This window comes from Sphaeramia orbicularis, chromosome 13 (assembly GCF_902148855.1).
Source record: "Sphaeramia orbicularis chromosome 13, fSphaOr1.1, whole genome shotgun sequence".
Classification (NCBI taxonomy): Eukaryota; Metazoa; Chordata; class Actinopteri; order Kurtiformes; family Apogonidae; genus Sphaeramia; species Sphaeramia orbicularis.
The window spans coordinates 49,515,680-49,532,812 of NC_043969.1; the positions used below are offsets into that span (position 1 = coordinate 49,515,680).

The following is a 17,133-nucleotide window of genomic DNA, read 5'->3' on the forward strand; positions in this document are numbered from 1 at the left end:
ACTGCACATCCGGTCTGCCAGGGAAACTCGCGCAGAAATGCGAACTTCACGTTTCCTGTTGTTAATTTAAAATAATAATGAAATAAAACAAATGAAAATAGGAATATCTGAAAATAAACTGAAATTTCTACTTCAGATGTGATCAAATTAAAAAAACTCGCTCAACATAAACAATAAAAACGTGTGTATGTGTGGTGTATTTGTGTTCTTCAAATTCGCTTAAACCAGACACAGAAAAACACATTAAAAGAGAAATTTATTGAGAATTTTTTTTTTGGATTTGATAATTATTTAATAAATAAAATCTAATTAATTTACAGACACCAAACAGAGACATGAAAACAGAGCACTGAGGTTTCAAGTGTTTATTAAACGTCACACATTCATTATCTGTGAAGAGGCGTTCATTGGCAGCTGGGACATTTCAAGACTGAGGAGGGGGCGGAGTCAAACACAAGGCTGCTCATGGTCACCTATAAAATATAAACCACTCAACGAACATGTTTATCACCAGGGGCTGTTCTTCAGGTTTTGTCTCAAACTCTCACTTGTTTGGTACGTTTTAAATATTTATTGCTGTTAGTGACATAAAGGCTGTCGTTAAAGGGTTGAAGCAAGCGCATCCCATGTCCCAGCTGCAGTGAACGCAATGTTAAGGCCTCAGGGTGAACGTGGGCTGGTTCGATTCGCTGCGGGTTGTTAGTTTTTCTGGAGGTAGGCATCTTTTTGTTCGTGGGAAGCTCCTCATGAATTCAAGCTACATTTCTCATGTATAAAGCAGTTTGTAGAAATATGGGAAAAAAAATCGGTGAGGCAGTGAACGCAACGTTCCTGCTTAGTCGACACACTGAACACAACACACAGAACAGGTGGAGTCGAAAGACGCTCATTTCTGTCACAAGAAGCAAAAGAAACGGATACAGAAACCTGACATTTTCTCCATTTGCAAATTACAAGTTAAAATTTTGATTTTAAAATCACACTTAGTGAGGCAGTTTTCTTACTCAGAGTGAGGCTTTAGTTTTAGTTCATAAGGAATAAAAAAAAAGGCACAAACATAAAAATATTAGAAGTTTTAGCCCATTACTGAGAATTTCCAGTAGTTTTTGCGGTCAGACTGAACCAGAAAGTCTCACTTTAGGTTCAGTTCAAACAACAGTGGGTCTGGAACGCTGCCTTGTGGAACACCATTACATTATGAGCAGCGGAATCACCACATTTATGTTAAAGTTCTGTGAGTAATTACTATATTTATCAGACACTAGGTACATTTTAGAAAGAATGTTGAGATATTTAGAAAAGTTGGAATAACTTTTTTTTTTTAATTTCTTGGTTTTAAATTGCAAAAATTTGTAGATTAACTTTTAGACTCCAAGATATTTTGAATAAAGTTAGGAGTTGAAGTTCTTACTGAAGTGAAATGTGTCTTTTTTTTTTTTTTTTTTAATCTTGATTTAAATTTTTTTTTCAGGGGGGGAATAATAACGTCTTACTGACGTTTTCCTACATTTCCCAAAGGCCACTTCACATTTTAGTCAGAAAATAGAAGCTATTTTGAATAAGATAGAAAAAAACACAGACAATTAACTAAAACTCTGAGATATTTTGAGTAGAATTACCATCTTCTATCCGTTCATTTTTAATTTTTAGACAGAAATGAGTCTCCACATAAAAGTAAAAAACTGACTCATCAGAGTGATCAGTCTGAGGAGGCGTTCTGTTTCTGACTGTCCCTGAACGTCTCATTTCAAGTCTTCATTTAAATTGCACTGAGTTTTGATTGGCCGTTTCCGGGCCGTGGACCACAGTTTGAGCCTCAGGCCGACACATTGACGTCCCGCAGTGCGATTGCGCCGCTTGTCCCATTAGCATTGGAGGGCTGTGACGAGGGGGTGGAGTTTATGACAGACAGAGTGGGGCCATTCTGATTGGTCGGCGGCGCTCCATTCTGATTGGTCGGCGGGGCTCCGTTCTGATTGGTCGGCAGCGCTCCATTCTGATTGGTCTGGAAGAGAATCTGCTGCAGCGTTCGTCGGAGGTTGGGGTGGAGGCGACGCTGCGTTTGGTAGAAAATCTCCACAGCGACACACTTCATCACCCCGGCAACCAGGTCCTCGTACAGAGGCACCGTGTACATCCTGGACGTCTGCGCAAGAAACAACATGAAGACGGAAAACTCAGAACATCAGAGTCATGAAATGTGTTTATGAGAAAGACAGTCACACATTGAAGAGGAAATAACATATAAACTCTTACTCTAAACAAACATACGGCCCATGGACCAAAACCGGCCCACCAGTGGGCGCAATCAGGCCCATGGGAGGAATTTATGAAATGCTAAATTTAAACCAATGATATTAATCAGTGATGTTAAAGTTCAGTTCAGTTAGTTTTTTCCAGGTGGGTCAGACCAGTAAAATACAATCAGATTAACCTGTTAACCTTTTATCGGGCAAGTGACTATTTATGGTCATTTCCACACACATTACAAGACAGTGACAGTAACAGCTCTAGTGAGGACAGTGAGTCCCCAGTATCAGGTCCAATGTGGTCTCCAGGGTCTGTAAGGTCCACCTCTGAAGTCCAATGTGGTCTCCAGGGTCTGTAAGGTCCACCTCTGAAGTCCAATGTGGTCTCCAGGGTCTGTAAGGTCCACCTCTGAAGTCCAATGTGGTCTCCAGGGTCTGTAAGGTCCAATGTGGTCTCCAGGGTCTGTAAGGTCCAATGTGGTCTCCAGGGTCTGTAAGGTCCACCTGTGCATGAACAGTGAGTGGACCTGCTTTGTTTGGTTCCATGAAGTAATGGAACTAATGTAAGGACTGATGTTCAAAGGGGTCATGTGGATGTGGACAGGGGTCTGGACCAGCACGCATGGGGATCTAAGGGGACCAAAGGAAGGTTCTAAAGGGATCAAAGTGATGTTCTAATGGGATCAAATACAAGTTCCTTTCACCTCACATGTGTTTTTCTTGTATTTTTTTATATTTAATTCTTGCATTTTTTTTTTTTTTTTTGGCAACTTATGGCAAGGAACCAAATATGGTATCTTCATGGACCTTGATTTCCTACATGACAAAAAAGAAATTGGAAAAATTTCATAAAAGTAATAAAGTCTTGTTCTGTCCTCCAATAACACATTATGGTTGAAATGTTGAATTCCAGAGTATTTCTATAAGTCAACCGGGTATCATGGCCAATTTCCATAATTGATTTGATTTCAATTCATAAGGTTCTGAATCAATTAATCACAATTTGATTCAATCCAATATCAATTCGATTCTGTATTAATTGATTGATTCAGATTAATTTAGTGATACCAAAGCACAATTTTGAGTTGTAACCTGATTATTTGACTACTGCAGTCATGCAATACATCAATACTGGGATCAATATTGATATATGAAAGGAAATAAATCGGACATTTCAGCAGGAAGTAGTTGAATCTGCCCTTAAATAATGAACAGGACAGAAACATTGCCATGTTTCTACGGTGGCTCAGGACAGACTTCTCCGTCATCTTTAATGTGTTTTATGGCTGGTGGCTTCTACTCACTGGGGGGGGGGGTTGCGCTCCGTGATTGTTGGTCGGGGAGCGGGGGGGTAGCATAGCGGTCAGACATTGTCGCTTTACTATTCCTCTAACTCCATACTCAGCCATAGGTGATAGTATGGATCCAAGTTATCATTCCAAGAACGACCGGCTTCCGCGACTCGCCTCGGAGAACCTCCAGGCGGCCAGTTCCTTCACATTGCAGGTTCGAGTTTGAGGCCAGGAGGACCTCCAGCTGAGAAGTTTTCCCCACCCTTCCTCCGCGTCTTTTCCGTGCCAGAGCTGTCGCGAGCGAGACCGTCTTCCCCAGGGGTTCGCAAGACAGAGCTGGTCGCACTTCCGCGTACTCCCGGTCCTGCTCTGAAAAATTGATCTCATCCACTATTAATCAGTTACGCAAAATTAAAACGAAATCCATCTAAGATTGATTAAATCGATTTTTTTTTTACCCAGCCCTAACTATAAAGGGTTAATAATAATGAAGACACCAAATTTTTCCTGCTCTAATGTAAAAAAAAAAAAAGGAAAACTACATGAAAACATTTACAAACTATCCTTTCACAAAAAATATGAACAGGAAATGTCTTAGGAAAAGTGTAATTGTACCAATATGAAAATGAGGAAATGGAAATGATGAACTGAGAAATATCAGGTTGTCAATTGTTATTCATGTTACTCATATTTTTTTTAAAGGATAGTTCATAGATGTAAAAATTTCCTCAATTTAATTGGACTTTTTTTGCTCTAAAACATAAAGGAAAGTTTGAGTTGACATTATTTACAGGTTATTATGTTATTATTTTATTGGTCCACTAGAGGTCATATTGGGCTGAACTAAAGGAGTTTGACGGCCCTGATCTAGAGGAAAAACTCATGAAATAATGAGGAGACAATAATAAGAAGTGAAGGAGAAAATAACTGACATTCTGTGAGTTTAACCCTCAGATATCCATGACGGAGGAAGATGGGGGGGGGGGGGGGTTTGGTGTGACGTTAACGTAGTGTTTTGTAGTGTTGCCGTGGGGACTGACGTGTTTCTGCAGGAAGGCTCGGACTCGGGGCAGCTCTGGGTAGAAGGTGTTCCTCACGACCATCTGCAGCCATCGGATCTGGACCTCAGCGTTGAGCCCGTCGAACAGAGACGAGTAACAGCCCGACAGACTGAGCATGACGTCTGAAACACAGCACAATCCCATCATCCACCTCTGCTCCCATCATCCTCTGCTTCAGATGGTGTTTAATGTAAGATTCAGATCTGTGCTTCTTTAACTACAGTCCATAATCAAGTTACAAATGATTTAACGACTGGTTTCTTCTTTTTGTGTCACATTATTTGCGTTCAGTGTCTGGACAGAGGCCACACCCACTATGCATCATATATATAATAAATATACCCTATAACGTGCAATATCTGTCTAATGTTTACAGTATTTCATATTATATTATCCTACAATATTTATTTTCTCATGTCATTTGCACTATTTCCAAAGCCATTTTGCACTACTCATACTATTTGCTGTACTAAATTATATATATATATATATATATATATATATATATATATATATATATATATATATTTTTTTTTTTTTTTTTTTTACAAACATTCCTAGTTGTATTTCTATTTTTTATTTTTTCCAAATGTAAATAAATGTGCCTTCTTACTCTCATTTGTTGTGCCTTGTAATTTCTTGCACTAAACTGGAGAGCTCTACCTTAATTTCATTGTACTTGTACAATGACAATGAAGAGATTGTGATTCTGACATATATAATATAATGTGTATTATGTGCAATAAGTTGTGCAATAATCATCTGTTCTTGCAATAACAATGCAATATTTATTCAATATTTATCAAAACATAAGGGCACTATTTTTAAAGACTTGTTCATAGATATACATACTGTTAATAATGTGTCTAATCATATTTTGTCTATTTTTAATTTTATATTTGCTCTATTCTTATTTTCTGACATATTGGTGTTTTATTCATTCCGTTTAACTGACTGGAGTAGAACCGGACACACCATGACCATATATGGTCATTCTGATCCAGTATCTGCACACGCACCGTGAGCGAGCGGCGAGTGGTCCAACATGCGGTCGAGGAACAGGACGATCTGAAAGGTGCTCCAGGTGGACAGGTCAAAGGTCATGACGGCCTGCAGGTCGGGGGCGTCGCCGGTCCTCCACAGCTCACACAGGTCTTGGACCGGTCGGGTCAGAGCTCCACCCCCTGACAGATCCGGCTCATAGGGAGGAGGACCAGATCCGTTCAGCCACCGGTCGAACTCCAGACCTGACACAAACACACACAGGAAATGATGTCACAGGCCGGAGGTCACTTGATGAGATAGGTGCGACGGTAATGGTCAGGTGGTCACCTTCTCTCTGAGTGACAGCGGTGTCTCTGAGCTCCGGAAAACACCGCAGGAAGAAGTCGATCAGGTCCTGAGCCACCACGCTCTTGAACTTAAACTCTGAGATGTAGTCCTACAAACAAACAAACAACAAACAAACAAACAATCAACAAACATGCCAGTGGAAGCGGTGTGAGACACTGATGTAAGACCGTGAGCTCTTCTGGGTTTGAGCTGTGACCTTTAACCCTATAAGGATGACCATTAAAACAGGCCCAGATTTATTTATGTTGTTTATGTGATAAAAGTGTCTTTTTTGTCATTTCTTTTGCAACTTTTTTCAGGAAAAACTTAACTTTCAATATGTGTCCATTAATTATCATTATTATATGTAATAAATGTTTAAAACAGTGCATTTAAGTAAAAAAAACAGACTTGAATTTTTATCATATTTATAATGACAAACAATTATAAATGTTCATAATGAAACTTTATGAGATTATAGAAATAAACTTTAATTATTTTCCATGTGTTCAAACATTGTAGTTGTTCTAGATCATTGTGTCCATGTTCTTCTTCTTTTTGGTTCTTTGGTGTCATTTGGATCTTGTTGATAGTCTGTGTTCACTTCCTGTCTAGCCCCTCATTTCACTGACATAAACATCCATCATCTGCTTATAGATTTACATACATAAATGTACAGACATTTATAGAATATTTAAAGCTAAAATACAACTATCAATGAACTGTACAAAACACAAAAGTACAGATAAGAACAGTGAAAAAAGGTGAAACTCAACAAAAACACACTAGCAGCACACTTCAAAACAGCACTATCACTATTATATACAATTATTTTTGGGAATTCACCACAAAAACACAGCTAAAACCTCGCTAAAACACTGATAAGAGTAATAAAAAAAAATCTTCCATCTCTCTCTCAATGACTGCACTCTGCTGCTCTAAGCTCCGCCCACTTCCATCCCTCCCCTACTGTCTATAGACCAATAGAAAGAACCCAATCTCAGCTAAAAGATGACGTTTGAATTTGGTAAACAGTGAGAACGGTTCAGGAGTTACAGTTCATTTGAATGACATAAAATGCAGAATGTGTCACCGGTGACACACATGGTCTTAAAAGGGTTAAAGGCAGAAGGATGTTTGTACTTTGGGTTTGTGAGGTTCAGGTAAAGTGTCAGGTGTGCGACAGGTTTTATTCAAATGTATGGAAATGTCAGGTGTGTCTGACCCTGAGGAAACTGTCGAAGCGTCGGACGTCTCCGCTGAGCTGAGACAAGTACGACACGAAGCAGAAGCCCTTCTCGTAGGTGAAGAGGTTCATCAGAGTGCTGGGGTTCACACCTGGGGAGACGAACGCTGGGGTCAAACGCCCACAACACACCTGAGGAGATCAGGTACACACACCTTTGTGTTGTCTGTGGGTTCTCTGGTTACCTGGCTCAAACTTGACCTGCAATTTGCTGACTGGGTTGTTGTCTCCTAGGAGACGCAGCTGCCGGTGGAGGGCGTCCAATCGAACAGCAGTTTCCAGACAGGTGAACGCCTCACCTGAGGAGGAGGAGGAGGGGGAGGGGGAGGGGGAGGAGGAGGGGGAGGAGCGTTACTGCTGCCGTCCACAGCATCTCTGTATCATGTAGCACTAATTCAGAATGAAACAGAGTTCAGCGTCTGAATGTTTTCATCCTTCTGTCCCTTCAGGTGAAAACCATGAGATGTTTCAGGAAAATCGGAAAAAACACATTTTATTGTGAGATCACACTTTAAAATATGGAGCAGATTGAACATCAGGAAAAGACAAATGTGACAGTATTCAAACAACCTCAGTCCAGGTCTGTTCAGTACTAGTCCTACCGTAGCCCTCAGTCCAGGTCTGTTCAGTACTAGTCCTACTGTAGACCTCAGTCCAGGTCTGTTCAGGACTAGTCCTACCGTAGCCCTCAGTCCAGGTCTGTTCAGTACTAGTCCTACCGTAGACCTCAGTCCAGGTCTGTTCAGTACTAGTCCTACCGTAGATCTCAGTCCAGGTCTGTTCAGGACTAGTCCTACCGTAGACCTCAGTCCAGGTCTGTTCAGGACTAGTCCTACCGTAGACCTCAGTCCAGGTCTGTTCAGGACTAGTCCTACCGTAGCCCTCAGTCCAGGTCTGTTCAGTACTAGTCCTACTGTAGACCTCAGTCCAGGTCTGTTCAGGACTACTCCTACCGTAGGCCTCAGTCCAGGTCTGTTCAGTACTAGTCCTACCGTAGGCCTCAGTCCAGGTCTGTTCAGTACTAGTCCTACCGTAGGCCTCAGTCCAGGTCTGTTCAGTACTAGTCCTACCGTAGGCCTCAGTAGTGATCCTCCGCTGGGCGTAGGTGGCCAGTCCTTCGCTCAGCCACATCTCCTCCCAGGTGGCGTTTGTGACGGCGTTTCCGAACCAGCCATGTGCGATCTCGTGGATGACATCGATCAGCAGGAACTCACTGCTCTCCAGGATGGAGGCAATGATGAAGGTGAGGCAGGGGTTCTCCATGGCAACAATGGGGAAGGAGGGGGGCAGGAACACGATGTCACACCTGAGGATGGACCAGAACATGACCACCTGGACCAGAACATGACCACCTGGACTGGAGCATGACCACCTAGACCGGAGCATGACCACCTGGACCAGAACATGACCACCTGGACCGGAGCATGACCACCTGGACCGGAGCATGACCACCTGGACCGGAGCATGACCACCTGGACCAGAACATGACCACCTGGACCAGAGCATGACACCTGGGCCACTCACCTTCTGTCAGTTTATTCCATCAGTGACTCACCTGCCCCACAGGTACGGTCCAAACAGCTCCTCGGCCACGCCCAGCCAGCGCTCCACACTGCCCCCTAGCTTCTGCACCGCACATGACAACAGGCACGGCTCCGCCCACACACGGCTCCTGAAATGAACATGTGAAACCAGAGTTCCCTGTACGCTGATGATACACTGTTTTATTCACATCTGTAGATGTTCTTCAGACGTCAGACCTAAAACTACTGACGTTAGAGATCAACCAGATCGTTCACGTAGAAGGAAATGGTCTGGTTTTAAAACATGCACATGCTCCTCAGTGACATCTGAAGGTGTGTCTTCATTCTGACTGACTGACCTCGGTCCTACATCCACATGCTGAAGCTCTCCGGCCACCAACGCCACCAAGTAGGACGGTACCGGATGTTCCATGGAGAACTGGAAGACCCGGTCCTGTTTGGAGTACAAGCTCCGCGATGCACTCATCAGCACCGTGACGCCGTCTGGGACCTGAAGAAGAAACCCGTGGTCACTGAGGAGTCAGGATGGACGCATTTCAGCACAGAAACATCCACTGGTTCTTCTACTTTTATTACCCCGCTCCCAAGGGGGGGTGTGGGGGGGCAAGGGGTACCGTTTATGGTTCAGTTTGTTTAACACTAAAAGAAAAACTACGGGTTGAATTCATACCAAATTGGGTTTATGGATTGACAGTGACCCACAATAGATGTCATTATGTTTTGGGAAAAGTAGGTCAATATTAAAATTTATGGTTTTTTAAAACCCTCCCATTTACTTATAATGGGCGAAATACATACAAGGGGCGGGGTTTGTTGTGTCTGACACCAGTTGTTGAAATTGATGTGTTTAAGTTGAGTTTTTCTTGAATTTAGTTTTAATTTGAGGAATCGACAGCTTTTATTTCAGTCTTGTTTGATTTTCAGCTCCACTCTGAGCTGAACTCACACATCACACTGTGTGGGGCCTGGTGTCCATGACAACCGCCGCTGAGACTTGTGGGTGTTGTAGTATTTTCTTGCAGAGTTCAGAGTTGTGTTTACCTGCGATACCTCTGGGTCAGGACTCACCCGGACCGTGGCGGTGTAGGTGCTCTTGACGGCCGGCGTGTCGAAGCAGGGGAAGAAGGAGCGATTACAAACTGAGTGACCCTGAGTGAAGACCAGAGGACGAGACTGTCCACAGGTGAGCTCCGAGTCCAGCCACCAGATCTGCACCACAACACACAGACCGTCAGCACCGGGTCCGGTTCTACTGACCCTCTGGATCTGCCTCATTATTGAGGAGGAATTTTCACATTTCAACCAGAGTTAAAAGGTTACAGGGTCCTCTGACAGGAGGTCCAGGTCCAGGTCCTGGTTCTGTGTCTGTCTTAGTGAGTCCTGGCTCAGTTAATACAGTGTTCATGGAGCTGTATGAGTCTAGTTATTGTCGTAAATGAAGCAGCGTTAACGTCATTGTATCTGTTTAGAAGTTCTGTTTCTGTATCGTGATGATCCATGAACTAAAAGATGAAACTAAGATCAGACCTGTGGACTGACATTCTTATTTTAGTTTTAAATGAACTGAAACTGATGTAAAGTTGAAATAAAATGATGAACATTTGTTCATTTTCAACAACATGAAGACAGTCATGTCTGATTTACCAGAATGGTAAAAAACATCTATTCTATTCTATTCTATTCTATTCTATTCTATTCTATTCTATTCTATTCATTCTATAATTCACAGATGGAAAATTCAGTCCAATCTTTAAACACTGGTTGATGTTTTAACTTCACAGAATGTCATCATACTTATACTTATCATATGTATAATTATCCCGATAACCGTTTGACCCCTTGGACCCTGATTTGCTGATGGGAAAGGGGGCCTCACCGCCGGGCCGTCCGTCGTGGTGTACCGGACCGTGACCTGGATCAGCCGACCCGGTCCGACGGCCGCCTCCGGGAGGCTGATGTTGAGGGCGGAGCCGTAGTCTGTGAACGGGTCGACCCGGTACGTGAGGGACATCGGGTCCTCCTGTCCGGACCCGGGGACCTTACAGTCTATGGAGTGGATCAGGAGGGAGGGGTGGGAGTCCAGGACCAGGCTTTGGACCCCCGGCTGGACCGGGACCAGGTCCAGAACCAGCCATCCGCTCATCTCCTTCACGGCGAAGTTGAGCCGCAGGTCCAGGTGGAGGTGGTTCAGCCGGAAGCAGCTGAAGTTGGAGGTGGAGGCCACGTCCACCAGGGGGCAGCGGCGACCCCCGGGACCCCCCAGGGGACGGCCAGAGTCCCCGACACACCGGCCCCCGGGGGCCCCAGACACCCCCGACACCGGCAACGCTTTACGGCAGCAACACAGCGAGGTGGGGGTCTGCTGGAGGTCCGCCATCCTCAGTAAACCTGGGACTAAACCCCCTTAGACCCGGACTAAATGCATCCAAGACCAGCAGCCTACAGCCCGGGACATAAAGACCCAGACCACCGGAACCAACACCAGAGCCTTCCAAAACCTGCTCAGACCAGACCGAGATCAGACCCAGACCCAGACCCGGGTCCAACACCAGGAACCATGGAGGAACCCAGACCCGGAGCAGATCTCAAACAAACCCACCGGAACTGAACCAGAACAGAACCGGAATCTCAAACAAACCCAGTATAAACACACAGCAGGAACCCAGTTTAACCCGGGACTGAAGCGGACCGACTTCTAACCCGGTTTGTACCGAGTCAGTCCCGTGTTTTCCAGCTAAGGACACTTGAGTGTCTGTGGGTCCGGACCGGAGGACACACTACGGAGCAGAACGCACATTTAGCATCTTAAAGCTCGGCTTAAACTTTGTCTGGACCGGATTTAGCACCTTTAGCCTTAACCCGAGACAGGCACATGGACGTTAAAGGTCAAAAACAGGCCAAATTAAGTCAATAAATGAACTAAATGAAGTAAATAAAGAGGCCGGTAGCACAGGCGGCTAATTAGCGCACAGTGTAATTAGCTTTAGCAGCAGAAGGCGCATTCTGGACTGGTTTGTTCCGGACAAACTCTTTATGTAAAATCCATCAGGAACCACAGACACCGGCTCGTCCTGGGACCTCAGCCCGGGCTCCGCGCTCTGCTGCCCGGACACTGGATCGGAATCGTCCCGGTGCGGGCGGGGGTGTCTGCGGGGTTCCGGCTCCGGGTCTGGCGGACCGGGTCGGTGACGGAGGGACACACAGAGGACAGACAGACGGGCTGTACCGAACAAAGACACAGGAGACACCGGAGACACCGGAGGAACCGACGGAGACAAAACAGGAAGTAACAGCAACAAAGTTTCAGACGACCAGAGGGGGCGCTGTGGAGGCGGGGCTGGGGGGTCAGAGGTCAACTGGCACCGCCCACTCACTCACACTAATGTTATGATCCGTTCTAGTTCAAGAAACAAACACCCAGTCCACATCAGACCACATCAGTCCACATCAGTCCATCATCTTCATTTCAATATCAGAACATTTTGGTGAAATATTGGATATTTTATATTCTATCGTATAATGACTTTATAACTTTTTCTAAATGTTATGACATGATTTTCACAACATTAACAATATTTTACCTAAGTATTACCTCCATTTTTTTCTTGAAAAATTAGTTTCACTCTAAATATCACATCTTCTTATAAGTTTTTCTTTTCTTTTCTTTTCAACAAAATATTGCCTTAATTCTCACAATATCCTCCTGAGACCCAGGGAAGCACAAGTTTTGGCTTTTTTTTTTACATGAAATAATTGCCTTTATTATTATTATTATTATTATTATTATTATTATTATTATTATTATTATTATTATTTATTATTTATTTATTTATTTTTTCAGATGCACTTTTAAAATTTTTATAGAATGTCCTTTGCAGTGGACAGCATTTTTTTTTTCCAATAAAGCTGTGAAACTCTTGTCCCCTACAGAGGACAAAATTGCATTGCTGGGTCTCAAAAGGATATCACTGTTGGATTTTTTTCAAACCATTGTGATTTTTTCTTCATTTTTTCTCTAAATACTTGACTTTAATAATTTGACTTTTTCATAGTTCCACTCTTTCAGAAAATATTCCTTTATTTTCACAAAATTACATTTTTAACACATATCAGGGATTTTACAGTATTAAAAATATGTTCCCAAAGTATTACAACTTCAGATTTGTTTTAAAATATTAGTTTCTATCAAAATGTTTCTTCTTTTTCTATTATATCTTTTAACAAAACATTACAACTTTATTCTCACAATATCATTGTATGTTAGTTTTCAATCAAAACATTATTTTTTTTTCTACTTTTTGTTTTTGTCTCCCAAATATGAGTTTATTTTTTCCAAATCACTTTTTTTTTTTTTACACATTAGGACTTTATTTTCAAAACATTGTTCTTGAGATTTTTTCTTGAAAAAAACACAGTTTTTCTCAAAACATCCTGACTTTTATGTTATAAAATATGACTCTATTCTTGCATTATTAGTTTTATTTATAGCATGAGTCATAAAACATGATTAAGATTCTTTACGTTACCAATAAATCCTCCAGGAGAAAAAACATATAATTAAAGTTTTTGCTTTAAATATCACAGCTTCATTCTTACAATACTGAGTTTTTTTCTGGAAACATTGACATTTTAAAAATTAAATTACATGTGAAATATTGCATTTTTCTCAATATATAGCAACTTTTTTCACTAAATAATACAACTTTATTCTTGCATTTTATTTAAACTTTTTTCTTGTAATATTTTGGTTTTAGTCCCCAGTATTCTTTCTCAAAATGATGTTTCATTTTCAGAAACTTATGCTTTTTACTAAATATTTTGACTCTTTTGTCAAAGTGTTTTTAAGGTTTTTTTTTCCAACTTTATTCTTGAAATCTGCCAATTGATGAAAACATCAAATCCCCTGCATCTGAATCTGGACTGGTTCAAGTTTCCACCTGTTATTTCATATAAACAGCAGCTGAAAATGTTCATAAATGTTCACTGTAAAAATCAGAGTCAGAAAAGAGACGCTTCATCTTAAAATAGTTTTATTGATAATGTTTGAGAGTAGTCGCTCGTCGTGTTAGCAAGGCAGTTTATCATTATCATGCTGTAATAATAAGGCTGTTAGAAAAATACCACACAGATGCATTTACGAGGCTGTCGACATTCCAAGGAAAAATCTATAACAACCAGACTTTTATTTTGTCTGAAGGAAGAATAAAAATAAGCGTCAGCTGGCTGTAGGTTCCAGTCATCAGCAGACGTCCATACAGAATTAGAATGAAACCATTTTAATCCAACAAGCTCAAACACTGACGGGAAGAAAGAAACGAAACATTCTGTAAAATACGAAACATTGGCATCATTGTTAAAGAAATCTGTTTCAGTTACAGTAACAATAACCTCATCGTCAGGTCACAAACCGCCTCCAAAAACATGCTTCTGTCCACTCATTTATTCTGATTCTACATTTTCTTCTAAGATACGAACATTAAGGCCAAAATACACTAAACTAACATCAGAAAAAAGTTCAAATATTTCAAGAAAAAAGTTATGAAATACTGCAAATTTTTCATTTTATTCAGACAAAATGAGAGTTTTATCCTTGTAATTATCATCTTTTTATTCTTTGCATTTTTCTGTCAGTCGCAGAAGCTCAGCTCCATCAAATCAGTTTATATTCTGACCAATCAGCTGCTGTTGCCGGGCAGAAGTCACCAATCAGAGCTGTAGAGAACTCCAAACAGCGCTACATTGTAGCAGCTGAGGGTGGTTGCTATGGTTACTGAGGCCAAATTGGAGTTAACATTTTCAGGACGAGTTGTACTTTTGTCGTGTTTGCTTCAGCTACAGCCGTTGTAAACTCCAGATGAGGGAAAATATTCCCATACTGCACTGGGCTGTTTTCCTATTGAATGAACCTGAACGTCTACATTTACACCATCAACGTGTATTTTCATTTATATTCATTCACAGTAAAGATGATTCAGACGAACGTATTTGAAGAAAACACACATTAAACACATTAAACTTATACGAGTTAAAGTTCACATCCACAGGTAGAAACTTCACAGTTTGTCTACAATAAATAACATTAAATAAAAGGACAGATTCCTGCTCATGTTTCAGTCCACATCAGACGTATGTAAAACAAACTCTTACATTTACAGTTAAGATCATTAATTCTTTTAAATAAAACAGAGACTGTTCAACATCCAAACATGAATGGAATTAAATGAACATTTTCAATCATTATAAACAGAACTGAACGTGTGGAGCATATTTAACATAATAAATATAATAATGTCCTGATCAGCCTCCAAATCTGAATATATGGAGTCATTAGCACCTGAACCAGGTCCAGAACCACAAACCCTCCAAAGAACTGGGTCAAGAACACAGGTTCCAGAGAAGCACCAACAAGGTCCTGTATGTCAAAGTCTGGGCTCGGGTCTATGAGGGCCCAACAGGACCCAAAAGGACCCAACTACAGAACCTCATAGAACCCAAAAGGGTCTGAAAGGACCTAGCTAGACCCAACATGACTGAACATGACTCAACAGGGATCAATAGAACCAAAGTGGACCACCTTTTTAAAACCAGAGCTCAGAGACCTTCTGGTCTGAAGAGAAACAAACAAAAAATAGAATTTTATGAGAATAATGATGTAATATTTTCAGAAATAAACAGATAATCATATGAGCATAGAGTTTTAATATTTAAAATTAAGAGTCAGAATTTTGTGTGATATTATAATATTATAGTTATTGTATTTGTATTGAAAGAGTTGTGATATTGTGTAAGTTAATATTCTTCATATCAAAAGAATAAAGAGCAGTAGTAGTATTAAAAGAAAAAAAAGTAACATTTTCAGAAACAAAATCATGAAACTGTGAGAAAATTATCAGAATATTCTGTGAATTGTCTAAATTCCCAGTTGACTCAAATGCAGCAGCTGCTGTTTCATTCCTGAACCAACAGGTTCTGTTTCCTCATGATGCGTTTACAGACGTTTATTTAAGTGCAGATTTATTACGTCTTCACTCTGTGAATATGAGCTCAGTTCTGGATCACAGGACACAGACCCAGGTGGATTCACAGGAACTGGATCAGACCAGATCCAACACCAGAACCACCTGTGATCCGGTACCAGGTCTGAGTCCAAGGCTCCGTTCACACAGCAGGTCTTAATGCACAATTTGGATTTTTGGGTGAACTCTGATATTTTTGTGTGTTGGTTCATATTCCACATTAAATGTGACTTCTATCAGTTTTGAGTCTGAACTGAATGTGACCCTGAAGTGACCCACGTGCACTAAAGAGGTCCTAATGGAATATGAGACCACGCAGACACTGACTGTGTTTACAGAAGTAACACTCCTGGGACGCAGAATTGTGACATTTGTCACATTTCAATGATGTAAAGGTTGAATAAATGCAACCTGGCCGTTCAGACTGAAGTCACATTGGAAAACATCAAATACGTATTGAATTTAGGACCACATATGAAAGTGGTCTGGGTCAGATTTAGGACCACATATGAAAGTGGTCTGGGTCAGATTTAGGACCACATATGAAAGTGATCTGGGTCCGATTTAGGACCACATATGACAGTGGTCTGGGTCCGATTTAGGACCACATATGAAAGTGGTCTGGGTCAGATTTAGGACCACATATGAAAGTGGTCTGGGTCAGATTAGTGCTGTTCAAACTGTCTGTAACAGATCAGCTACAGGTCACATATGGGGAAAAAATCGGATTTGGGCCACATTTGGCTGCATCTGAATGTATATTAAGTGTCCTGATCCAAGATGGAGGCTGGTCCACCAGACCCTGTCAATGTTCAGTAAATGTCACTGTGTTCTGAGTGGAAGGTCAACATATTTTAGGAGGCGGAGTTTGTCACATGATTATGAAAAACTCAAAACATCCAGTCACATGATCATCAGAAGAGGACCTGTTTATGTTAGGTCACACGACCAAAAAGAACAACAACAAAAAAAAAACGGACAAAATGTCGTCATGTTGCAAAAAAAGCAACAGTAAGTCATGTGACGGCGAGATGGCTGTGGCCTCGTACAGAGCCACCATTCATTTACACATTTAGATTCTATGAATATCATTTACAGTAACAGCACCTGGCACTGTGACCTCTGACCTCTGACTCATCCTCGCACTGAGATCTTGTTCTCCACGGCGGCCAGCATCGAGCACAGGCGAGAGTTCTCATTGGCCAGCAGCCTGGACGGCTCGTCGAACTCCACCACCTGAGCCAATCACAGCACACAGTCAACAGCCAATCACAGCACAGACTCGACAGCCAATCACAGCACAGACTTCGTTAAAACATCAGGGTTTTGTTGAGTTCCTCTGATCCGTGGCTTGAACCTGATTTCTTCTTCTTCTGCTTCCTGTCTCCAGTGT

At 41.7% G+C, this 17,133-nt stretch overlaps 2 protein-coding genes across 4 annotated transcripts in view; both read right to left on the reverse strand.

Annotated features, from left to right (window-relative positions):
* Positions 1–350: 350 nt before the first annotated feature.
* Positions 351–12,044, reverse strand: rnpepl1 (arginyl aminopeptidase like 1). 3 transcript variants are annotated; one of them, XM_030152386.1, is made up of 12 exons: positions 10,601–12,044; positions 9,766–9,933; positions 9,063–9,214; positions 8,736–8,852; positions 8,251–8,486; positions 7,366–7,479; positions 7,160–7,272; positions 5,935–6,043; positions 5,622–5,849; positions 4,582–4,724; positions 2,007–2,146; positions 351–1,958 (listed from the first exon to the last, which is right to left on the reverse strand). In XM_030152386.1, exons 1-12 carry the CDS (start codon positions 11,099–11,101, stop codon positions 1,817–1,819), a joined length of 2,163 nt encoding a protein of 720 aa, XP_030008246.1. In that variant the 5' UTR covers positions 11,102–12,044; the 3' UTR covers positions 351–1,816. The 3 variants fall into 3 exon arrangements, with proteins under 3 accessions (XP_030008246.1, XP_030008244.1, XP_030008245.1); XM_030152384.1 differs by having other exon boundaries at positions 351–2,146; positions 10,601–12,043; XM_030152385.1 differs by having other exon boundaries at positions 351–2,146; positions 9,793–9,933; positions 10,601–12,042.
* A 4,342-nt stretch (positions 12,045–16,386) lies between these two features.
* abcc5 (ATP-binding cassette, sub-family C (CFTR/MRP), member 5) overlaps positions 16,387–17,133 on the reverse strand; it is a 55,050-nt gene continuing 54,303 nt past the window's right edge. The window contains exon 29 of the mRNA XM_030152365.1: positions 16,387–16,976. Within this exon, the coding sequence (XP_030008225.1) occupies positions 16,875–16,976 (102 nt within the window). The 3' untranslated portion in view covers positions 16,387–16,874. The remainder of the gene's footprint in view (positions 16,977–17,133) is intronic.

Coding starts and splice junctions, on each gene's coding strand:
- rnpepl1 (XM_030152384.1), bottom strand. CDS start 11,101: ATGGCGGACCTCCAGCAGACCCCCACCTCGCTGTGTTGCTGCCGTAAA. Junction 9,934..10,600: donor CCACGACGGACGGCCCGGCG/GTGAGGCCCCCT, acceptor GTTGTGGTGCAG/ATCTGGTGGCTGGACTCGGA. Junction 7,273..7,365: donor GCAGGTCAAGTTTGAGCCAG/GTAACCAGAGAA, acceptor TCGTCTCCCCAG/GTGTGAACCCCAGCACTCTG.